Raw genomic sequence first — 26,480 nt, 5'->3', positions numbered from 1 at the left:
AGTAACTCGGACAAATATTGTAAAACAAGAAAACCACTAGCCCTGATTGTGTGTTGCTTACATTGCTGGCTAAAACTAGAAAACCTTTTCCTTTACTAACATATGATTTTCTAGTAGTAGGCCTTCTTGCCTCCATTAGAACCTGCTGCACATCCTCGGTAAACAGGTCCCTAAAAGGAAATAAGACCCTGTCATTCAGGCAGTCAGTTGAAGTTGATTGATGTCAGAGTATATCAAACACCACTGTTCTTGTTTGAGTTGATCCATTCTGTGAGGAAGTTTGTGGTAATTGCTCCTGGCCATTTGCAAAAGAAGGGAGAACCACAGTTGCTTGGGCCAGAAGGCAGTGACATCAGTGATCTTGGGAGATTCCTTCTGAATCTTCAGAAGTACCTTGGATATTGGTGAGAAGGGTGGAAAAGCATACAGGAACATTTCTGTCCAAGGGAAAGAAAAGGCATCTGTCTTCTAAGCCTTCTTGCATGGAGTCCTGGAACAGAATCTTGCAAGTGATTGTTCAGAGAGGAGGCAAAGAGATCTAACTAATGAACTTCTCACATATGGATCAAATCTTGGAATATTCCCTGAACTAGTTTCCATTCATGAGGGTCTGCTTTGGTCTTGGTCAGCTTGTCTGCCACACAGTTTTGCTATGACAGAATAAAGGTTGCCTGTAGAGTGAGACTGTGCTATGAAGCTATATGCCAGTCTAACATGGCTAGTCTGCAAAGGGAACATGACTTGGATCCCCCTGTTTGTTAATGTACCACATAACTGCAGTATCATCTGTGACAACTTGAAGAGATCCCAGGGAGCAAAGATGATTTCAGAAAGTTAAGTGCCTTGATCAGAGCAAGCATCTCTTTGATTTTTATGTGTTTGCATCTGTCCTTGCTGTGCCACCACACCATGCACTTAAAACTGATTCCCAAGCAAAGTCCGAGGCATCTGTGGTGACTGACTGTTTTGGAACAGGGAAGGAGAAGGCTTGGATTAAAGGCTGTATGTTGTCTCCACTAAATGATTTTTCTTCTAACAGACCCCAGGACTGGAATTTCAAAAAGGTGATGGCGCTGGTACCAAAGAGACTTCAGATACCACTGTATCTTTTTCATGTGAAGTCTTGCAAAGGGTATCACGAGAATCATAGAAGCTATAAGACCCAAAATCTGGAGGTATTCCCTAGCACTGACTAAAGTTTGGAAAACTTTAGAAATAAATCCAGATATACATCTATTTTTCTAGTGTCTAGTTTACATCCTAGGAACACAATCCTGTGTGAAGAAGTCAGGAAATGCTTTTGAATGTTCTCTTGGAATCCCAGCTTGTGGAAGAGATCTCTCACTCCATGGAGAGACTCCTGACACTTTGAAAAAGACTCTGTAAAGATAAGCAAGTTTCATATATGTATGTATGTATGTATGTATATATATATATATATATATATATATATATATATATATATATATATATATGTTTTCTATCATAATGTCGACAATCAGTTCTATTTTCAACTAAAATGTCGACATGTTATCTCGAAATTTGACATTCACGAAAATGTAAATATCGAACATAACCCAGTAAAGTCGATTCAACTTGAATCGACATACCGTTTCCAATGCACCTAGCACAAAAGGAACACCAGTACTTGTTGTATTGCACAACATTAAACTTTGTTCTTGCAAGGGGGCAAGCCCCCCCATCCCCTGCAACTTATATATTCCAACTCGGAGATTGCACTATAGTGAGGAAAGGAATGAATTACCATAACTGCACTGTACTGCAATCTCTGACAGTACTTCAAGTTCATATCAGCGCACCCACAGTGTATTCGCTGATATGAACTTTCGATACAGAGATGTTCAGCAAGATGGACATTTGAAAATCCAAATTTCGAGTGTTCCATCTGTGAGCATCTCAACTTGCAATTTATAATAAACTTTATGTGTGTGTGTGTGTGTGTGTGTATATATATATATATATATATATATATATATATATATATATATATATATATAAGCTATAACTGGAGCTGGATATTTGAGAGCACTTTTGGTGCAGTTTATAATCCAAAGGATAAGGCAGAGAACTGATAATGCGATCCAGGTGCACAAAACTTTAAGAAACATCTGAATTCTGGCTGAATATGATAAGCATCATTTACGTCTAATATTACCAGGAAATTTGAAAGAAGAGGAAGAGTTAGATTGTGAAGTGACATCATTTTGAATTTGGGCACTATCACAAACAGGTTTAGGAAACTAGAACCGTTCTCTAAGCATATTCTTTCTTTGGTACTAAGAACATCCTTGAATAAAAACCCTTCCCATCTGCGAAGACGGATCTGATTCTATCATTCCTTTGGACAGCATGTGATGAAGAACCGGTGGAAACAAGAGAGTTTGATCAGTAGGATGAGGAATGACCCCCTGGAAAATAGGAATTTCCTCCCACTTGCCATCAGAACCCATTTGTCTGAAATTATCTGTTACCAAACAGAAACATGGATATCCAGACTTTCTGAAAGAAAAAAGTACAGGGTGTGTGTGTGCGTGCGTGCACGTGCGTGTGCGTGTGTGTGTGTGTGTGTGTGTGTGTGTGTGTATGTATGGTGGGGGGTGCACAAGTTCTGTTTGAATAGTCATTCAGACTTGTTAGACTCTCCTTCATTTTGGGAGGTTTGAGGCTTCTTTCTGGACCTCCCCTTGCCATTTCTTCTTAAATGTCTGTTAACCTGTATTTTGTTAAGACTGTTTATTGTGCTTTTTGTTAAAATTGGATGAGGAGTTAGAATCCCTTTGAAAATTTGGAAAAGAAGGGCTGAAAATCTTAGAGATTTCCTGGATCTGCTTACCCCTTTCATCCCACTTTTTGATCACCCTTGCAGCAGATGGTCCAAAAAATAAATCTTTATCCAAAGGGGAATTTAAAATCTCATTTTTAACAATCATCTGGGAGGTTCAGAAATGCTGTGTTTCTTTCCCGAGGAAGGTAAGCAGCAAATGCTGGTAAGACCTACAAGACTTTAGAAGTCACTTTTTTCACAGTAAAAAATCACTTAAAAAATTTTTCCACAGAAGAAATGGCCATTTACTTTACACCACTTTTAAACTGACTGAAAGAGCCATTTAAAAGTGCAGTACAATTATATGAGAGTCCAGTAAAACATAAAACTCCTAGCTTTAAAATAATTTTTTCTGTAGAAGAAAGTAATAAAATACAAACAATATTTAGAAAACAGAAAGTTTTCCCCAAAGGGAACTTATCTGCCCAACAAAAGAACAACCAAGCCAACTGTCGATCCTTGAAAACCTTCGAGAAGCATACTGTTCAACAGCAGTAAAGCTGTGAAGGGCATGGCACCGGACTTGTCTTTTAGTCAGCTCATCTGGAGATGCCTGAAAGTTTGGGTGTGTGGAAGGTGCCCTGAAGTTTTGGAAGCTGTGTGTTCTAACCTTGCCTTGATATAACCCCATATACCTAAGACTACTGCAGCAGTAATCAATGTGATGAAATTTAGTATTTTTTGTTTCTTCAGGAAGCAAGTGGCTTTGTACCCCATGTTGGTAATAAGCCTCACACTCCTTGAACTTCTAATAATAACTCCACAGTTCCACAAACATGCATAAGGCAGAAATCTCCCAAACGAGAAGAATTTATGCTGGTGCACATTTAGAACCTGCAACAGTATTGATTTTTTATGGAAAATACTGGTCGGGGAGTTCAACTTTGTCAGACTGAACATGAACAGATGGCACTTCATTCATTTAATGCTTCATGAGGTGTAGGGAAGTGCAAATCTGTAATTTTGCTGCATTGTAATTATACTGACCTCATCTTTTTGTAGGTTACTGAGTGATGTCGCTGTCCCAGAGAATTCTAAAATAATTTGGATCTGTTATGGTCTTGTAAATTTTTTATGACAGAACTGTGGATCTTGGTTGAAGGTATATGTTATTCATCTTTAGCTTGTATGATTACACACAAGTTTAACCAGCTTTTTGTGAAGTGGAAAAAGTTGTGTTACTTTCTGTCTTAGTTGTTCAGAAGTTTACTGTCTTTGTGGCATCCCTCTTCAAGCAGTTTTTCAATGGGTATTCTGATATTTTTCTCATCCCCCTGGAAATATGTGGCTGAATTTGCTATTCTAATGTGTATTTATTGCATTTACTCTTGCCCTGTGGTCTTGTTTATAGCTGTTCATTTGAGTTATTCAGTTCATTTTGATTAGATACAGTATTTGCTGTACTTTTAGCTTGTACCTTTGCTCAGGCTGTTTAACACATTTCTTAAAGGTTTCTAAGTTCTATGTGTGTAATGTGGCGCCTGCGTTCTATGTACAACAAGTTTCATTATAATATTATACATCTAGCTTCATAAACTTTTTTCTTAAGTGGATGGGAAGGCAGCTGATGCTGGTTATGTCCTGTGACTGAGTGTAGGTACAAAAGACAACTTCATTCTGAAAAATTGAATTAATAAGTCTTGATCTCCACTGAGATATTTGTTCTTTAAATAGTGTAAAAATAAATGCATTCCTGATGGGATATAAAACAAATGCTAGAGTAAAACTCCTCACTCTTGTCGTTGCTGACATGCCAAGAGCTGAATTGCAACATTTTGTAAACTGCACTGTTTTATACTGTTGATGTGAATTGTCAGTAAAAAATTAGAAAAATGTATGAGACTTTAAGATGCGGTGGTGGTGCTGCGGTAACATTGTCGCCTCACAGTTAGACGTTGCCCGTTCGATTCTCAGTTAGAGTATCTTCTGTGTGGCAACATGCGTAAAGGGCGTTCCTTCGTTGAAGGTTGTGCGTTAGGCCCGGCAAGTCAGCACGTAAAAATCTACTGCCAATCATTAGCAGACCGGAGTTCCGCTGTGGCGACCCCTAACCGGGAAAAGCCGAAAGACACAACAACAACAACAACAATCTGTTTCTTCTGCATGACTATGTTACAGAATTAGCATTTCACTGTATTGAATCACTAACTTTAACAGTCTACAAATAGGTCATACTGGTTTTGTGTTCTTGGATTAGGTTGGGGCTGAAATCTCACAGAGTTGTGTAGCTGGATTCATAGGTATAAAGGCATTGAAACAATAAAATGCATTTGAATCAGCCTTTTACTTTCTATTGCCTGTCTTGTATTCTTTCTTTGGCACATTGTGTTTAGAGTTTGCTCTGTTCTTGTTGCCTCTCTTTTTTTTTGTCTCTTGGGTTTACATGGCATGCTGAAATGTTTCTTTATTTACATCCCCAAGTAGTGTTCAAGTTTCATTTCATTTAATAGCTTTGTGCAATATACTGTTCATTGCACCCTCTTTTCCTCCACAGTCTGTCAAGTACATGTGCCTAGGAAGATTTTATTGACCATCATAAAGGCTGTGCAGCGAATTTAGTAGCATGGTTCTACTTCTGACTTATACTCAGCTAATTACATCCTGTTTTGCAGGTGGCAGATGTGGAACTAAGTAGTGAAGATCTTACTGCAGAAGAAAAAAGGATTTTGCAAAGAAAACTGAAAAAAGAACGCAAGAAAGAGGAAAAAAGACTGAAACGAGAACAAGGAACCACATCAGTAAAAACAGAAGTGAAAAAATACTCAGGTGCTGAGTTGTCACTTGAATATCTGATGAGGTGAGACACTTTTTACTGTTCTTCTGTCTTTACCTTTATGTCTTCTATCCAGAGATTTATAATACACAGATGTTAAGTTGTCTATCTCGCCTTCATTTTTGCTGGATGGGTTCGGAGCCGACCTCGGCTCCGACTCGGCCACTCTAAAAGCTCGAGAGTTGGTTCCACCGGCTCGAGGCTCCCCTTATATCCCACAATGCTAGGCGTGAATTACCTCAGATCTCGTTTGCCGCTACAGCGATCGAGGTGTTGTTTTTCTACCGGCTTCAGGTCAGTTGTATTAGATCAGTTTAATAACTGTTTAAACCCTTTTTAGCTTAGCTTTTTCTTCTTTAACTATAGTGTAGTGGATTTTTATCCTTTCTACCCTTATCCAGCCCCTTTCCCACAAGAACTGATAAGTTCTTTCCTTAGGCCTTCGGGCCCTTCCATCCCTAATAGTGGTGTGTATGTGTTTTTTTGTAGGGATTTATTTTATATATAAACTAACTAATTTCTTTAGCTTTTAGTTAATTTACCCTTTTCTGATAGTGTAATCGGTGTGTGTGTGTCTTGTGTGGTGATTACACTTCGGTTCCTTGAAAATGTCCAAGGATTCAAAGGTCTCAGGCTTCAAGAAGTGTGACTCGTACTGTCAGAAAATGTCTCTGACAGACGGTCACACTTCTTGTGTGTACTGCCTGGGACCTTTACACCTGCAGGACTCTTGTGCTGTATGTCATGGCTTCAGCCCTAGAGTCCTGCAGGAAAGAAAGAACAAACTCATCCGAAGGGGTTTGCTCAAGCCTGAAGGTTCCCTAACTGCTTCCTCGGGAAAACCTTCCAAGGCTTCTAAGACCTTGACTCCAGTTTCTGAGTCGAGGCCTAAGGCTTTGAAGCCTACTGCTACATCGGCTCTGGCTGGAGCCGATGAGTCTTTGACTACAGCTTCTGTGGTTCCCTCGGCTCCGGCTGGAGCCGAGGTATTGGAAATTCCTGGGTCGGCTCCGATCAGACCGTCAGAGCCGACATCTAGAAAGAGGTCTAGGTCACCCTCCCTTGGCTCCGTTCATTCGGCTCCAGCGTCTCCCTTGCTGTCTGAACGGAGCCATAGGTCTCACTCCTCTAGGTCATCGAGGCTTTTGGATCATGACCTTCAGAGGGTAGTGAGTCGACTTCTAAAGTCCGAGGCACTGGCCCAAATGCTTCAGAGCCCAACTCATCAGTCGACGCTTCAACCTTTCCCTCTAAATATTCCTCCTCCGACTCCTTTGAGCTCGGAGCCGGGGCGTCTCGGAACCGAGACTGTGGTAGCGTCGGAACCGATACACTTGTCTTCGGTTCCGTCGTCGGCTCCGATTTCTTCCTTTGAAGAATCTCGGCGCCAGACTTCCCTCGTCGGCTCTGAGGGGGTGAGTGGCATCGGACCCTTGTCCGACACCGCTCTCCCTCTCGGTGCTTCGGCGCTGGTGAGTTCGGCTCCGACATCGGCCTCGGAGCCATCTCTGTCGGTGCCGAGGGAGGTTCTCAGCTTCTCGGAGCGGGGACCTCTGGCTCTGCCTGACAGGGGTGCATTCGAGGTCATGCGGAGTGTGTTGGAACCTGGTTCAACTCCACAGTCGGCTCCGTCCGCCCCTCCCTCTTCGGTGCCTCAGGTGATGTCTACTCTCTCCCTCATCCCTGACCGCAGAGAGCCAACTCTTCAAGAATCCCCTGTGGGGATTTCATCCTCTTCCGAGGCCTCTCCTGATTTGGCAGGGGAGCCCCTAGGAAGAGAAAGTGTAAGAGGAAACACATAGACTCACCTGAGTCTGTCACCTCTGACACAGATTTAGAGGATTCCGAGGGTTCCCCCGTTCCCCTTCTGAAGATGTCTCCTTTGCAGACATTCTAGAGATCCTCAAGCAGAGGGGAAATTGGCCAGCCCTTAACCCTTCGGAGGATGAATCTGTGTATCTTGAGGCGTTTGGCTCTCGCCCTTCCACCTCCTGGGTGTCCCCCCCCTTTGACCCCCTCATGCAGGTGGTAGCAAAGAAAGCCTGGACGGCTCCTGACTCAGTGGACTCTACCCCCAGGAGACCTTCTAAGTTTATAACAGCACCCACTGATAAACAATTTCTGACCAAAGGAGTTACTGTGGATGCTATGGTAGTAGCTGCTGCCACCAAGAAGGAACTAGCTGATCCTTCAGTGCCTGACCATCCCCCTAACAAGGAATCTAGGTCTATGGACAGGTACGGGAAGCGGATGTTTTCATCAGCGACCTTTGCAATGCATTCGCTGAACTACTTATGCCATTTCACTCGTCTCCAGAGAGACTTGATCAAGGAAGCGAGTGAGATGTTGAAGGATCCTACAGCTGCAGGTTTTCAGGACAAGATGAACGCCCAGCTGACTACCCTGAATTCTATAGCTAACTCCTCCATGCGCCTCCTTTCATATGCGGCTGATGGAGCGAGTAGAGCTGCAGGGACAGGTGTAGCCTTACGCCGGCATGCCTGGATGCGACTATGCAATTTCGCGGACCTCTTTAAAACGTTTTTCACTAATTCCCCGTTTGATGGATCATCTCTCTTTGGTCCTCAAGTGAAAGAAACCTTGACTAGGTGCGAGACGGATGGCAAAACTTTGTCTGCCGTCGGAGTCCGTTTTTCTACTCCTTCTAGACCTTACCCCAAAGGCCAGAAAAGTGGGAAAATGTGGTTCCGTAAACAATCTCAAGGGAATTTGCCTGACGCGCAGAGTCGGTTCCCCTCCAGAGGCAGAGGAGGGAACAATAATGGTAGACGTCGCCCCAGAGGCAGAGGGGGTCCACAGAACCAGGGCAATCGAGAAACCTTTTCCGATAAGCCCTTTCAGCATCCCTGAGATGTTGCCCGACTGTCCACCTTCGGAGGAAGTCGGGGGAAGATTGTCACTGTACCCAGAAGCCTGGCTATCCCTAACTCAAGACAAGTGGGTACAGTCCATCATTTCCGAAGGCTATTCCATTCCCTTCGTTCGCATTCCAAACCAATCAAAAAAATCCCTGCCAGATGTTCCACCCGCTCAAAGGGATCTTGCAGCTTTGGAAATTTCAAAGCTGCTTGCAAAAAGAGCAATTCAGCCAGTTCCAGCAGACCAGCAAGGATCCGGAATCTACTCCAGGTTCTTTTAGTTCCAAAGAAAACAGGGGACTGGAGACCAATTTTGGATCTCAGTATCTTGAACAAGTCAGTCAAGAAAACAAGATTTCAGATGGTCACGCTACAGTCCATCCTTCCCCTATTGGGAAAGGAAAACTGGATGTGCTCTATAGATCTTCGGGACGCGTACTATCATATAAAAATGAACAGACGCTCCAGAAGATTCCTCCGCTTCAGGCTGGGAACCAGTCATTTTCAATTCAGAGCCCTGCCCTTTGGACTCACCACTGCCCCCTGGGTGTTTACCAAATGCATGGCAGTGGTAGCTTCTCACCTGAGACGTCAAGGATTCCAGGTGTTTCCATATTTGGACGACTGGCTCCTCACAGCTCCCACCAAACGTCTTCTTCTAATGGCCAGAGACTACACCTTTCGCATTTGTCAAAAGTTAGGCATTTCAGTAAATTGCGAAAAGTCTGTTTTGTCGCCTTGTCGTGCTATTACCTTCATAGGCGCAAATCTAGACACAGTCAACATGTCTGCGAGGCTAACAGATCAGAGAATAACAGACATACGCAAACTGGTCTCGCTTCTCTTCAGCAACAACAGAGCCAAAGCCAGGTTAGTTCTGAAAGTATTAGGGATTATGGCGGCTGCCATACCTCTGCTTCCATTAGCCAGATTCCACATGAGAATCCTTCAATGGATGCTCTTCACACAATGGTCATACCAACAACTTCCGATGTCTCACACCATTATGATTACGCAAACATGCAAGAATCATCTTCTGTGGTGGATGTCTTCCCCTCAGCTCTTCTTGGGAAGACCCTTTGTTCCTTCCCCTCCGGTTGCTATTCTGACAACGGACGCCTCCCTGATCGGGTGGGGGGGGCATTATCAGGGCAGAACTGTCCAGGGCATATGGCGACCAGACGAATGCCACTTGCATATAAATGTTCTAGAGATGAGAGCAGTGCTTTTAGCGTTGCAAGCCCTTCAAGACTCTCTTCCCTTGGGAACGATAGCAATCCAGACGGACAATATGTCTGTAGTGTGGTACATCAACAAACAGGGCGGAACCAGGTCCTATCCCCTATGTCGAGAAGCACTCAGACTGTGGCAATCGGCGATTTCTTCTCAGCGTTTTCTGATAGCAACGCACATCCCTGGGAAGTCCAATCAAATCGCGGACAAGTTGAGCAGAGCTATCCTCATGCCTCACGAGTGGTCTCTGAAAGATTCTATTGCGAGAAAAATTTTTCTCAAGTGGGGTCAGCCTTGCTGCGACCTTTTTGCTACTCCCCAAAACAGCAAGTGCAGAGATTATTTCACCCTATTTCCGTTGCCAGGCCAGTCCAGCAGAGATGCTCTAGTCCAAGTTTGGCCCCGGGGACTTCTGTATGCATTTCCTCCCTTCCCACTAATCTCACAAGTGATACAGATAGCTATCGCTCAGAAGGCTTCATTGATCCTCATTGCTCCTTATTGGCCTCGACAAGTTTGGTTCCCCTTTCTACATCAATTTCTGTTGGAGCAACCTTGGCATCTGGACCTAGTTCCAGATCTTTTGATCCATCAGTCGGGTCAGTTACATCGCTCCCTCCCCTCTCTGAACCTCACTGCTTGGTTCCTCCAGTTCCTGCCCTAGCCAGGCTTCCTCAAATATCTCACACTGTTCGAGATATTTTAATAGCTTCACATAAATCTTCCACTCGAAAAAATTATCTTAGTAAGTGGAAACGTTTTGCCTATTGGGCCCAAGGAAGGGACTTAGATCCTTTCACTGCTCCCATCCATATGGTTCTTGATTTTCTAGCTGAACTCTTTCATGCAGGTTCATCTCCTTCTACTCTCAAAGTTCAATTGGCAGCTATATCTAACTTTCATGTGGGCATTTCAGAGTCTGCCATCATGTCCCACAAGCTTTGCAAAGCCTTTTTGAAGGGAGTTTTTCTACTCAGACCTCCTATAAGAAATCCTCCTCCTCCTTGGGACCTTAATTTAGTTCTCAGTTCTTTGATTCTCCCCTTTCGAACCTGCAGCTTCCTGTTCATTAAAATTGCTATCATGGAAGACTCTCTTTCTGGTAGCTATTACTTCAGCTAGAAGAGTTTCAGAACTTCATGCACTCAGCTGTCGACCTCCTTATCTGTTGTTCCATAAAGACAGGGTATCCTTACGAAGCAACCCGTCCTTTTTACCTAAAGTAGCCTCTGCGTCTAACCTAAATCAAAGCATTGACCTTCCTGTGTTTTTTCCAGGATATTCTAATAGGTCTGAACAAAAATTGCATTGGCTAGATGTTCATCGTCAGTTAAGGTACTATTTGGATAGGACCAAACAATTCAGAAAAACTGACCAGTTGTTTGTCTCTTATGCAGAAGGCAGAAAGGGACTTTCTGTTTCCAAGGTATCACTATCTAGATGGCTAACATCTCTGATTTCCATTGTTTATGAAATTAGACACCAGAAGCTCCCTAACAAACCTAAGGCCCATTCCACCAGAGCTTTGGCTACTTCTATAGCCTTCCAAGACAGACTGCCTATTGACACCATTTGTGCAGCGGCTACTTGGGCTACTCCTCGCACTTTCATTTCACATTATAAGTTGGATTTAGCTTCCAGACATAGAGCTAACTTTGGTACCACTGTTCTCAAGAGTCTGTTCCGTTAGGCCACCCGGGACAAGGTGCTAGGGACGCGGTCCCATCCAGCAAGAATGAAGGCGAGATAGACAACTTAACATATAGAAGTTATGTTCTTACCATAACGTTCCATGTTAGTTGTCTTCTTCTCGCCTTCTTTCTTGCGTCCCACCCTCCTTCCCCCTGGCCTGGACAGACCTAGAGGAGTTTGATTGTGACCTCTCTTTCTACCACCTCTTTGCTATAGGTATATGCTCTGCTGTGCATATTTTCCTAGATCAGGCTTAGGTCACCTTTTCTCTTCCCCTTTGTTTATAGAGGTGGACTCTTTTCCAGTTTTTCTGGTTGTATTATTAGCTGGGCCTAGCTCACAAACGAGATCTGAGGTAATTCACGCCTAGCATTGTGGGATATAAGGGGAGCCTCGAGCCGGTGGAACCAACTCTCGAGCTTTTAGAGTGGCCGAGTCGGAGCCGAGGTTGGCTCCGAACCCATCCAGCAAGAAAGAAGGCGAGAAGAAGACAACTAACATGGAACGTTATGGTAAGAACATAACTTCTATTTTTCTTGCCTTCTTGGCGCTTGGTTAGAGATCTGTCATCTGCTGCATGGCTGTTGAATAACAGGGGTACCGTGTTGCCTCCTCCGACTAATCAAACGTCTTTTTTCTAAATGAGGTTCTGGTAATCTTGATTTAGGTTGTATATAATGAATTTGAATCCCCTTTCTGGTAATGTTTCCATTTCAGTCTTGTACACAGCATACCTCTGAATTGCTATGATTTTTGCCCCAAGCTTTAGCCTTGCTCCTCCTAGATTTACCTATTTTCTTCATAACGTTAGGCCTGTTTAAAGGTATGCATATTGTTAAAGAAATAAACTAAGCCTAAAAACACCGTATGGGATGTAATGTGTAAAAACTTTCTGATCTGAAAAATAAGAGGTTGTTTTTGTTTCCTACACTGTGATTTCTAATGTTCAAATTGAGAAGTGTGGCATAAACCTCACATACTTGCGCCTCACCTATCAATGTGTGACTGTTTCATTTTGAAATGTTTGTCTAAAAAACAATGCCAATGTCATCTTTTTTAGGCTACTATTATTCTGTTTATTTCAATATTTTCTTTTGAAATTACTTCTTTTTTATACTGTTGTTATTTATGACACGCAGTTGCATATTTTTGAGACTAGTTGTGTTTTTTTATTAAGGTGATTAAGTGATTGTAGGTATGTCATCTAAAACATACCTAGTCAAATCACATTAATTGTCAAACTTCATATACAACAAATTATTTTTTAGGAGGGCAAGCCCCCATGCATACCCCCACACCGCTTTACTTAAATATACAAACTCGGCAGCCGCACAACAGTAGAAAAAAACAAAACCCCTCGCACATTAAATCACTGCTTATAGGTTCATAGGGTGTTACTAGGCTAACTACCACCACTAGTAATCTTCCCCAACCCAATTTGTTCCCAAGTACCTTGGGCATCTATTTGGAATGGGGTATGTTAGTAGGGAGGTAACTAAGGGATATGTGAGGGGGATGTTAGTTGTAGAATATTTTACTTACTGACAGCCTCTGTCCATCAGAGACATGGAAGCCAGATCCAGGGTGAATTTGCTGTTTCCCATCCAGTGGTCAAGATTTCATTTGAATAGGATCAATGATGAACTATACTTCACATAGATAGATTATTCCATAACACGGTATCCTTTGAGTCACATAGCTGTCCATCCAGCATGTTCTATTTATGTCACAGGTGAAGTTCATATCTTTAGATCTAGTGTTCATAGTGCTGTTTGTTTTATGGAAGTGCAAAAGATCAGTCAGTACCAGATCTGTGGATGTCTTACAAGCCAGGCGTAGATTGCCTGCCAGCAGCCAGTAAGACACTGATTACAGAGATGGGGCTTTTAGCTGATCCATGTAGGACAGTGTATTCATGCCCTGGATTCTCCTGGTGAGGAACCTTTGTGGGTGTACCAACTGTTGTATGTGTCTGGTTAGGCACGTACCAAAGGGGGCATGTACTCAATGATGTGTCTGATAAGGGCTTAGTAGAGTGATACTATAACTTTCCTGGACCTGGATGCCATACCCTTACCTATAAGTTGGGCAACATAGAAAGACTTTATTACTACCTTAGCCACATGTTAGTTGAATGCCAAATTACTGTCTATACATGTTCTCAGATCAACAACAAGGTCACTTTTTAGGGGTGTTGTATGACTAGATTAATTAGCCTCGGTGGCACTTTTCCCAAAAGGTGCTATAATGCATTTCTTGGCATTAAGTTTTAGTCTGTGACGTTGGCACCAGTTATTTGTCTGTGTTAGACCCTCTTGCAAGATGTTTGTGTCATGGGGGCTGTCTTTGATAGCTGCCACTTTATACTCATCTGTGAACTTGGTCAGCCAAAGGCCCTTGACATTAGCCTTGACTTCTGAGAAGTAGATTCCAAACAGGAGTGGGTCCAGCATGGAGCCCTGAGGTACTCCAGTGGTGACCAGTCTGACTTCCTGGGTGCTGTCTGTGAGCCAAGAAGTAAAGAAACAAATTTTGTTTCCTGAAATTATCCTGGATCTGCTGTCTCAGGAAGTGATAGAGCCAGTTTGCCCATCCCAAATTTTCCCTGTTCCCTGAAAGGAAGGCACATGGAGACCTAGTTTAGATTTTTCAGAACTAGATATGTTTTTCCTTGGTACAAAAATTCAGGAAGTTAACTTTATAAAACATTCTTCCTATAGCATTTCCCATTTCCCAGGGCTTTGCTGGTCACTCTGATCCTAAAAGATGCCTTTCTGCATATTCCAAAACACAAAACTCACAGGTGTTACCTAGGATTCTTGGCTTTGGAATTACATTTTCAGTTTACATCTTTGCCTTTTGCTCTTTACAGTTCTGTAAGAGTTTTCACAAAGTGCCTTGCTGCAGTCATAGTTTCTGCAGACTACAATAAATTCATATTTCCCCTGTTTGGATGATTGCCTCATTTCAGTTCCCACTTTGCAAAATGCTTTAGTGGGTTTTTCAGTTAGTTACTCAATAATCCAACAGCCTATGTTTCAAAGTAAATTTGAAAAAGTCATTTAGACCCCACTCACAGGTTAGTCATCCTAGAATATTTCCTAGACACCACTCTGTCAACGGCTTTCTTTTTTCCAGTAAAAATATCCCTTACAGTCACCACTTCTTAAGTCTGGCCCATCAAAACATGTCCACAGCAAGATAGTTCCTTAAAATTCTGTGTTATATGGCTTCATCATCTCTAATGGTTACATTTGTCAGAGTCAATATGAGGAAAAATCCAGTGGTACCTCAAATCAGTTTGGGTACAGTATCTTTAATCCTTCATTCTCCCAAATTCCTCTTCTCAGTTTCATAAAGAAGGAACTCATGGTGGGCCAAACAGGTCTTAGTAAATCCAGGCCTCCCTTTATCTTCCATTCTCTTGCTCAGTTAGTCACAAGAAGCACTTCGGACTTTGCAAGGGGGGCAGTCTCCCTCGGAATCAAAGACCAGGGATCCAGAGCATGTGGAAGCCTTATTTCAGGCACAGACACACAAATCTCAGTGAGATGATGGTTCAAAAAAGCCCTCGAAGCTTTTGATCACCCGTGGACTCCTGGACCCCTGTTAATGCTAACAGACACACCACAGTGGTGTGGTAAATAAACAAATGAGGGGAGGGGTAAGATCCTGCTCCCTCTACAGGCTAGTAATGGTTTCCTGGAAGCTAGCAATACAGAACGGTATCACACTTCATGTCACATACATTCTGCTAGTGCAGAACACCATAGCAGACAGTTTGAGCAGACCCAGGATCATTCATAATGAGTAGATGGTATACCTAGACCTTTTCCGGGATATTGTCCTCCTGTGGGGAACTCTACAACTAGATCTGTGTATTTCCTATCTCAACAGGCAACTAAACTAGTTCTGTTCCAGGGTCTTGAAAAATGGCATGGAAAACAGACATACAGTATTCTCCTTCCTGTGTACAGGAATATTCCTCTGTCTTCCCTTCTTTCCTCTGATAACCAAAGTTCTTCTAAAGTTCAAGATGAACCTGCCAGAGATGCTTCTGGTAAATTCCTTTTGGCCCAAAGAACATCGGTCCTCCCTTCTAATGCACTCAGCCAGGGACAGTTAACCTTCCTCATAGAGTAGATTTGCTCACATCTGACAAGAGAGTTCTAATCCAGCCAAAACTCTCTGTTTGACTCTATGGATGATACGTTTTTGATCCCATTTAAGCACCTTTTTTCTGAGAATGTGCAGTGGGTTTCATGCAGGCATGGAAACTTGCTATTAGAAAACCATGCTTAGCCAAATGGGAAAATAAGTCTTGTTGTTGATATACATGAAAACAAGATACATCCCAAGTGGAAGGTGCTCTAGTTCTTCAGCATCTGTCTGAATAGTTTAATTCAGGCGTTGTGTACACTTCTATCAGGGTACACTTTTTGGCTTTTTCATCTTGTCTGCCTTTGGATCGTCCCATGCTTCCTTATTTCCAGTTACACAATTTTTGAAAGCGGTGTTGCACATTAGAACAACTACAAAAGAAGTAGCACTTCCTTGGGATTTTAATTTTGTGTTGGAGTTCTCTTTCTCCCCCTTTGAACCTGTAATCAGTTTGTTAAAATTTCTCATGTGGAAGACTGTTTTGCTCATTGCTCTGACATCAGCCAGATGGGTATTTGAATTACAGGCCCTAATGTCTGTGCAATCTTTTTAATTTTTTCATAAATGCAGGGTGAGTTTTAGAACTAACCCTTTCTTTTTTAAAACAAGAAACATCTTTATTAAATTATCATGTATAACATAGGCAAGCTTACATTTATATAAATTAAAATAAACCATAGTGAGGGTGGCCATGGTGGTGCAGCGGTTAGCATTGTCACCTCACAGCAAGAGGTTCTCCGGTTCGATCCTCGCCTGGGGTGCCTTCTGTGCGGAGTCTGCATGTCCTCCCTGTGGTCACGTGGGTTTCCTCCGGGTACTCCGGTTTCCTCCCACATCCCAAAGACATGCTGTAGGTGGATTGTACACTCCAAATGGGCCCTAGGCATGAGTGCGTGCATGCGTGCGTGTGCCTGCCTTTCATGGAAGGTTGGGCGCCGGGCTGGCAACTCGACACCGTAAAACTCTACTGCCAATCATGAGCGGACAGGTGATCTGCTGTGGTGATCCCTAACCGGGAAATGCTGAAAGAAGAAGAAGAAAATAAACCATAGTGACACAATCTCAGTTGCAAACATTATAAATTACCAGCCATGCTGACACAACTGCAGCTGCAAACATTATACATCACTTATAATATATCCAGTCATTATCAGTCAACCATTACATAGTTCATTCAATTCCTGCCTTCTTTTAAACTGTTTCTCATCTGCATGTATTGATCTCACACTTCCCATTTTTTCATATGTAATTTGCTCCTACCCTTTGCTAAAGATACCAATTCTAGTTGTTTTATCTCTATTACTATCTTTGCTACTTACAGTAAAGTTGGTTTAGACTTTAATTTCCATTTTCTAGTAATTGCTTTTTTGGCAGCCATCATAATTACACTCAGCAAGGCCTTACTATGTCTAGGCAATTCCGATTCCATATCATAGCTCAAAAAATCATTTCCTTAGTTACACCAATTTGCTCACCCAGTATCTCCAACAGAAGAGTCTGCAGGGAATCTTTAAAGTCTGCTAACTCATTACACTCCCAGAAAATATGTTCCCAGTTACCTGTTTCTTCCCCATCACACCTCCAACATTTGCTGTCTACCTGAGGAAAAATTCTTTGTGGAGTCTACTTGGGTATAAAAATACATATGTACACACTTCCAAGCAAAGATCCTAAATCTCCTAGACATTGTTGCATATTTGGGAGATATACATATACCCCCCCCCCCCATTGTTTCTTTGTGAATTGCTTATCCAGCCTCTCTTCCCAATCCTTTCTAACCTTCTCTGGTTGATTTTTATAGCTATCATGCAGTATTTTATATGTTGTGCTAATTACTCATTTCGTAACAGCAACTTCTCTTCTAGAGTCTACTAAAACTCTTCCCGTGCTGGTCTATTGTTTAGGACCCTCCTATTTCTTTGCCTATGCTCTAATATCAATCTTTGACAGGGAAGTCAATCTCTAACCTGCAGTCCAAATAAGTTTTTGGCATCTTCCCATTCTATTACCTTTTTCTCTCTCTCTCTAGTTATTTGCTCCTAATACCTCGGTTCCTTTGCCAGTTTTCTCCAATAAATTCCAGACTGTTCTGGCCTATTGTCTGTATCCTTAATTGCAATCATCCCTATCAGCAAAATGTACTTTCTCCATTCCTGTGTTGGCTTTGTTCTTAGAATACTTTCTGCTGCTTTATGAATGTATTATTCTTCTTAAAGGTCTGCATCCAAAATCTCAGTCTCTCGTTGTTTCTTGAGCTTCCCCCCTGTTTCATCATTATCTCTTTCTAATTTGAATTATAGTTTTCTGCTTTTGTTATGTATAGAAACTGTAACTGTGTTGCTCTGAAATACACCTTCAGATTGGATAATCCCAATCCGCCCTCTTCTATTAGAAGAATAAGATTATCCCACTTGTCTCTTGCTGTCTTTCCCTCCCAGCAAATTCTTTAGCTGTTTATTAATTGCTCTCCACAATTTCTCCTCTGGATGATAAAAATAGCCTGACCTGTGTATAAGACTAAACAGACTAAAAACATTTTTACTGCTTTTATCTTACTGTCAATATCCATATAACAGAGCTTCCATTTTCTCAGTTTTTGTATTATCTTTTGTTTAGTCTCATCCCACATATCCTTAGCTGCCACACCAGCATCATTTTTATTCCATACTCCTAAATACTTAATTTTGTCATGTCCCCATAAGTATGGATATTGCTGAACCAATTCATAAGTGGGTACATAATTTATTGCTGTTTCCTTTGTTTTAGCTTCATTAATCCACAGCACTGCAATGTCACTTTCTGGCTTTGTCAGGTATAAAATAATGTCATCTGCAAATACACCCAGCTTTTCTTGACTACCATACCCAGTTATGTCTTTGAATTTCTGAGTTCCTTATTTTCTTTGCCAGTGGTTCTAGCTATGATGCAAATAACAAAGGGGAGAGAAGACACCCCTGCCTGGTCAAGCAGAGATTATCAGAGAGGACACCACCCACTTTAATTTTCGGCTCTGATCCCCATATATCCTATTAATCAACTTTATAATTTTATCAGGGAATGCAAATGCTTCCATTGTTCTATTCATAAAGCCCTAGCTTACTCTGTCATATGTTTCTCTGCATCAAGACCCACCAACAACAGTGGCATTTTCTTACATTCTGTTTCCCTCTGAAGCATCAGTGTTCTGTTAATTTTGTCAAATGTTTGCCTCCCCAAAATAAAACCACATTGATCCATAGCTATCAATTTTTGCATCACTTTTGCCATTTTTAGCCATTATAGACATAAACACTTTATAATCATGGCTTAGTACTGAAATGAGCCTGCCAAGGAGAGAGACAGAAAAAAGAAACAAAAAGAAAAAAAACAGGAGCATCTATTTACATTAGTATCCGCATTACACTTAAAAATAACTGAAAAAATCTTACTTTATAACATGCAAAGAAAATCATCCACTATTTAAATAGTACTGTTAAGAAAAAAAATTGTTTTACTTACACTTAACTTTCTCCCTCCTCTTCCCCTCTCCTGAGTATTTTTCTAAAGATTAAAGACATGAAGTAAGTCATATGCTTTAGAGTCCCCTACAAGTTTAACATAGTCCAAAAAAGTCCAGTATTTCCAGATTTTCTTGTTCTGTCAGGTTTCACAAATAAAATTATTGCTTTGTAATCCCACATTTGTCAGTTTCCATGTTACTGATTTTATTCTCCAAATGTCAATGACATGAAGTAGGGCATATGCTGTAGAGTCCCCTGCACAGTCCAGGAAAATCCAATATTTTCAGATTTTCTTGTTCTGGTCCTGTTCATCTCCTTTTCCCAAACCCTGCAGCTGCTTAATTTCCAATGTACTCTCGATTTTTCTAGTCAACTCTTGCACTTTTTTCCCCTCTCTCAAGCATTTTCCATTGAAACACTGGAAAAGGTTTCACTGGCACAGTCTCTCTGTGTCCTTTATTACTAGAAGAAGAAGCAGAATCTCCTTATGTTTCACAGCTCACTTTTTGTTGGAGAAGCTTTTGTATTTGGTCCTTAGCATGTACTTTATGAAAAAATGATTGTGTTCCTCCAGGAAAATAGTTTGAAGATAGCTGGGTACAGTAGTTTGAATCTCACCCCTGCTTCTCAACATTCCCTAAATAATGGGATACATTTACTCCTCTTCTGCCTGGTGTACAGTGAGTAGCTATTCTCCACAAACACTGTTGTCTCCCACTTTTAGTATTTTGTCTTTCTGCCACAGTTTCGTCAGAATCAACTCATTCTTCTGGTAAGATTGCATCTTTACTATTAAAGGTCTAGGTTGTTTACTTATAGCCAGGTTTGGAACATATACATGATGTGCCCTTTCAGTTAACAATTCCTGTTGTGGAATACCAGATGTTCTTCAAGGATGCAACTGCAGTCCTGACATATGGGTTGTCCTGCCTCAGGCAGCCCTTCGGTCGGCCGGATTCCAAAGTCTGGGTCCGGCGTCGGCAGATGTCGCCCTTTCCTCGACGTCAGAGCGCCTGGGGTATAAAAACGTCAGCCGACACCATCTTCTTCAGTCTTTCTTGCCGCGTGGCGCCAGAAGCAGTTCGCAAGTGCCGGTCGACCAGCTCCTGCGTTTTCAGCTACTGAAGTCTTCAAAAAAGCTAAGTACCCCGTTGGGGACCTTTTCTTGCCTCAGCCAATGTCAGATAAAAGTGAAAAAGTTAATAATTGTTTAACTTGTGGGAAACAAATACTTCATAAGGATTTCCACTCTTACTGCTTACCCTGCCTAGGCCCAGAACACAACGTCTCGGCGTGTGCAGCTTGTGCCTCTTTCAATAAACGCACTCTTAGGCGTCGGTCAGAGTTTGCACAGGATTATTTTGGGGAAGATTTCTGTTATATCATGCCGTCAGAGCGTCCGACTGCACATTTACCTAAAAAATGGAAGGATAAGGACCGACACCCGCGGTCTCGGCCGACACCACGCTTAGGCCTACCGCAAGTGTCTCGGTCTCTTCTGAGCCAGTTTCACAACCACTACAGACCGACGACACCGCTCCACCGGTTACCTCGGTACCGGAGGCCAGCTCAGTGCCGGTTTCTGTTCTCCCCTCTGAGACCGTAGCCCAGGATATTTCTGACACCATTTCAGTGGATAAGACTACTCCAGCATGTGGGGCTGCCAGGCCTCCAGTGTCTATGTCCATTAAGGCCTACACACGTGCTAAGGCTGCCAAACAGGCTAAGTCTCTCCCTCCAAGATCTGTTTCTCTGGGATCCACTTCTGGTTCTCAAATTTTAAGTTTAGCTGAGGACCTTATTTCTTTAATTAGGGGTTCACAGCCTCATCCAGATAGAGGCTCTCAGCCGCCTTCTGACAAGAAGCCTAGGGTTGAGCAGGTAGATTCCCAGTCCTCCGATGAGGCCTCAGGTGATTCTACACATTCAGACTACCAGGAGGAGGCCTTCCCGGCCTACGAGGATTCTGATGCGGAGGAATCTATTCCCTCTGATTCTCCTCCTGAGGAGTTTTCCTTTGGGGAAACGCTTCATTCCATGGGGGAACACCTCAAATGGTAAGGCCAAGAATACTCAGATTCTAGGAAAAGGTTAAGGGAATTTTTAAAGCTACCTCAGCATAGACCCTTAGCTATTCCTCCAGTTTTAAATGTTTTAGATGATGTGTACTTAGAATCTAATGTTTCCCCTGACTCCCTCCCCCCTGCTCCTGTCAAGCCAGACAGGTACTACAGGGTCCCTGACACACATCAATTTCTGTACAAGGGCCATACTGCTGACCCTGAAACTATTTCTCAGGGGCCTAAAGGGGTTTCCTCCACTACTGCTAAGAACCCACTCCCTTCAGAAAGAGATTCTAGGGCTTTAGAAAGGTGGGGCAAGAAAGTATATACATCTTCCACCCTTTCTATGCGAGCATTAAATTGTCAATTTCATATGATTCAGTATCAGGAATACATGTTGGATGACTTGCAAAAGAAACTGGCTTCCCCTGAACCATTAGATAGAAAGGGGTTACATGAATTGGTTCATAATACTAAGCAGGTTAGCAGCCATTTCCTTCAGTGTGGATATGATGCATTGGAAGCTTCATGTAGAGCAGCAATGACAGGTGCGGTCATACGCAGACATGCTTGGTTAAAGGAACAAACATTGCCAGACCATGTGAAAATTAAGCTTTTGGACGCACCACTAGAGAAACATAAGCTATTTGGTGCTACTGCACAAGAGGTTTTAAAGAAAATAGAGGAAAAGGCAAAATCAGTGCAAACAGTCAAAGATTTCCTCCAGGTACAGCCTCCAAGATTCAGCAGGAATTGGCTTTCTAAGCATTGGTCCTTTCCTGACACAGACAAATTTCAGAGGCAAAAACAGACGTGGCAGAGGTAGAGGGCAAACTAGAGGCTCCTACAGAGGACGTCAATGGCAGCCTCCGAACCAGAGAGGTGGGGCAGGACCTTCCACTGCTCCGCCAGGACAATCTCAATTAGAAGCACCTTTGGGCGGAAAATTATCTTTATTCTCACAAAACTGGCATGATATTACAAAGGACAAATGGATACTGGAGATAATAGACAAAGGATACAGATTCCATTTTCATACACTGCCAACAAGACATGGCAGGCCAAACCTGCCACCAAATCAAAGGGCAGAGGCACTCAAACAAATAACAAACCTACTTCAAATAAGAGCAATAGAAAAGGTTCCTTCTGCAGAACAAGGACAAGGATTTTATTCAAGACTGTTCCTTGTTCCAAGAAAAGAAAACCAATGGAGACCCATTCTGGACTTGTCCGCACTGAATACTTACCTTATTGTGCCAAAATTCAAAATGCTGACTTTACAGCAACTCCTTCCCATGCTGGGCAAGGGGTCTTGGCTGGTAACTCTGGACCTCAAGGAGGCATACCTGCATGTCCCAATCAGACAAGGTTGCAGAAGATACCTTAGATTTCTTGCAGGCTCAGAGCATTATCAATTCTCAGCATTGCCCTTTGGCTTATCTACTGCACCCAGAGTGTTCACGAAATGCCTGGCATCAGTAATTGCACATTGCAGACTTCAGGGGATACAAATATACCCTTACCTGGACGACTGCCTTATACAAGCGGACAGCCAACAAGCCTTGTTAAAAAACGTGGACTATGTCATTCACCTACTGCAGGCCTTGGGATTCACAGTCAATATTCAGAAATCAAGTCTCGTACCATCCCAACAAATACCTTTCCTGGGTGCCACACTGGACACAAACACCCAGATGGCGTTTCTGACAAAAGAAAAACAAAAACAATTACCAGAATACTTCAGAAGATTGGCAACACACACCCAGATGACTGCAAGGAAAATCCTGCAGGCCCTGGGTTTCATGGCATCTTGCATTCTTCTGATTCCACATGCAAGGCTGCATATGAGGAAACTACAATGGTATCTAAAAAGTCTGTGGTCTCAGCACAGCCACAACCTGGAAACATTGATCCCACTCATTCCATGCCTTCAAAAGGAATTTCTGTGGTGGGCTCAAGCAAGCCAGATAAACAAAGGTATGCCTTTCAGCAAGCCTCATACAAGTCAAACCATAACAACAGACGCCTCAGACCATGGATGGGGGGCGCACATGGAGGGCAGATGCATTCACGGACAATGGACACAAAAAGAAAAGCACCTGCATATCAACCAAAAAGAAATGCTGGCAGTGATACATGCAATCAAGGCCTTCGAAAAGTTCATGCATCAGGGCCATCTACTAATAAAGACAGACAATACCACAGTTATGTGGTACATTAGCAAGCAAGGAGGTACCCATTCCTACCCTCTTTGCAGACTGGTAATGAATCTCTGGGATATTTCCCTACAATTGAAAATAGAGCTACAATCCCAGTTTGTACCAGGGAAGGACAATGTTCTGGCGGACAGCCTAAGCAGAAACATCATGGATCCACACGAATGGATGTTGCATCCAGACATTTTCTTACAAATAGCTCAAGCATGGGGAAGGTCGGATGTAGATCTTTTTGCCTCCCACTTTAATCACCATCTGAAAAAGTTTTGCACAAGGACATACCATCCTCAAGCATGGAAGGTGGACGCTGTCTCCTTCAGTTGGAACTCTCTAACACTATATGCCTTCCCACCTCTTCCTTTGATGACCAAGGTGTTACTAAAGATCAAGACAGAGCAACTGAAAGTCATACTGATAGCTCCAGACTGGCCAAGACAACACTGGTACCCACTGCTACGGAGCTTGACACACACCAATCCGTGGCTCCTTCCTCAATGGCCACTTCTTCTGACACAGCACAATTACAGGACACTACACCCCAGCTTGAAAACATTGAAGCTGACAGCTTGGAAGATTTCATGACTATTACTCAGGATACAATTTCCAAAAGGGTAAAAGCTATCATCCTGGAGGCGCGCAGACCTTCCACTAGAAAAACATACTCAGCAAAATGGAAAAGATTTCTTATCTGGAACAGCAAAAAGGGTCAAGACCCATCAGTGATGAGCATTCCACAGATCCTGGAATACTTGGCTGAAATGCTCCACAATGGCCTTTCATATTCTTCCATAAAAATACATGCTTCAGCAATATCTGCCAAATATAACACTGATCCGCCTGTATTTTCTCACCCATTGCTAAGACAGTTTCTAAGAGGTATAAAGAACATCAACCCTCCAAGGAAACCACCAGTGCCAGCATGGGACCTCAACTTCATGCTGGAAAAATTAACTCTTCCTCCCTTTGAACCAGCAGCATCTTCAGAGTTGCAATTTCTGTCTTGGAAAACAGCCTTCCTTCTGGCAGTAACCTCAGCAAGAAGAGTCTCTGAGCTACAGGCCCTTGTGGCAATACAACCATTTCTCATTTTTCACCAGGACAGAGTTTCTTTGAGAACCAGTCCGTCATTCATGCCAAAGGTGGTATCCAGGGTGTCCCTGAATCAAGCTATTCACCTGCCTACCTTCTTTCCCAATCCTCAAAATAAAGGGGAGAGACTTCTGCACACCTTGGACATACACAGACAGTTGCGCTACTACTTGGACAGAACAAAGTCTTTCAGGAAATCTGACCAGCTTTTTGTAGCTTTCGCTGCTGGATTGCAGGGAAAAGCAATTTCCAAACAGACAATTTCTAAATGGATTGGAAATTGCATTCGATTCTGCTACTCTTTTCATGGAAAAACTGTGCCAGCTGACATCAGGCCACATTCCACCAGAGCTATAGCCACCTCCACAGCCTTTTTAAGAGGAGTGGCAACAAAGGACATTTTAGAAGCTGCTACATGGAGCTCCGTGCATACATTTTCCAAACATTACAACCTGCCTTTATACTCTAGATCCAGAGCAGGGTTTGCCTCTGCAGTCCTGCAGGGCATTTTAGCTACAACCATCTTTGTCTTAGTGCCTACCACCCCCAGGTTGGCTATGGTATTCAACCCATATGTCAGGACTGCAGTTGCATCCTTGAAGGACATAGTACAGTTTTGTACCTACCATAAATGTAGATGTCCGATAGGTATGCAACTGCAGTCAGGTTTTCCCTCCCACCTAACTCTCTGTGATATACTTTTGGGTTTCTACCCCCTCATTTTAGCTACCTGGGGTAATCTTTTATGGTGTATTTGTTTTTATGCTGTTGTACTTGTCTGGAATTTTTTCTCTATTTTTCAAAATTTAGCCTTCCTTAGAGGGCACCTGGCATCTGGGGCAAGAAACACTGAAGAAGATGGCATCGGCTGACGGTTTTATACCCCAGGCGCTCTGATGTCGGGGAAAGGGCGACATCAGCCGACACCGGACCCAGACTTTGGAATCCGGCCGACCGAAGGGCTGCCTGAGGCAGGACAACCCATATGTCAGGACTGCAGTTGCATACCTATCGGGCATCTACATTTATGGTAGGTACAAAACTGTACTTTCAGTTGCCTATTTGTGCTTTCACAAAATGAAAACAGTCTGTTCCTTCCAGTTTCTCGGGTAAAGCAGAAATGATCAGGTTTTCCCTTCGTGCTGTGTCCTCTAATTCTATTATTTTTGTGAAACATCTCCTCTTCTGCAGCTTTATATTCAGCCAGCCTTTTCTCATAGGTTCATAGGTAAGTACTAGGCTATCGGCCCAAGGGCCTAAGTAAGCCTAGCCAACAAAGTTCCCTGGCTTACGCCAACCCAAGAAAGTTAATTTCCTGTGCCCCTGTCGAGCAGAGCCACAGAAGTGATCCCTGGGGTGTATTTCCTATTTCCCATCCACTCATCAAGATTTTTCTTGAAGAGTGTTAATGAGGAACTTTGCTTGACATAGATGGGTAGTTTGTTCCAGAGTATGGGAAGTCTCTGGGACAGGAATCTATCCCTCCAGCATGTCCTGTTTATTGTGGGGACAAGATTTAGGTCCCTAGAGCATGTAGCGTGGAGGGATTGGGATTTCTTTAGGTGTAGCATGTCCAACAGCTCTGGGTTTGACATAGCTGTATATGTTAGACAGCGATCACCTCAGAGTAGGCGATGTGCTACAGAGTAAAGCTGGAGTTTTTTGAGACGGTCAGTGTAGGTCATCTGTTTGAGGCCAGTAATCCTCTTTGTGAGGTACTTCTGTGGCCTTTCCAGCTGCTGCAGATGTCTTGTGAGGTACATTCCAAAAGGGGCATTGTACTCTATAATGGGTCTAATCAGTGTCGATTAGAGGGGAACAGTGACCTTTTTTTCCTGGATGAGAACCTTTTTGTGATGAGGTGTGCCATGTAGAAGGATTTCCTGACTACTGTGGCAATGTGATTATCAAAGGAGAGACTATTGTCCACCTAGGTCCCAAGGTCTCTTATCACACATTTAGCGTTAAGAAGACTTCCGCCTATGTGGTAGTTCATGGGTACAGAGTTTTTACCAAAGGGGATAACAAT

General features: G+C 42.8%; 1 protein-coding gene across 1 annotated transcript in view; it reads left to right on the top strand.

The window, feature by feature from the left end:
• Positions 1 to 26,480, top strand: part of CCHR12.PART0H7orf50 (chromosome chr12.part0 C7orf50 homolog) — a 1,151,581-nt gene that overhangs the window by 814,780 nt on the left and 310,321 nt on the right. Inside the window, exon 2 of the mRNA XM_044088921.1 lies at positions 5,458 to 5,642. Coding sequence (XP_043944856.1) covers positions 5,458 to 5,642 — 185 coding nt within the window. The remainder of the gene's footprint in view (positions 1 to 5,457; positions 5,643 to 26,480) is intronic.

The sequence above is a fragment of the Protopterus annectens genome, chromosome 12.part0, assembly GCF_019279795.1.
Source record: "Protopterus annectens isolate FY-2018-M chromosome 12.part0, PAN1.0, whole genome shotgun sequence".
Lineage (NCBI taxonomy): Eukaryota > Metazoa > Chordata > Ceratodontiformes > Protopteridae > Protopterus > Protopterus annectens.
Note: the sequence above shows the minus strand (reverse complement) of the source record. Positions and strands in the feature narration are given on the sequence as shown.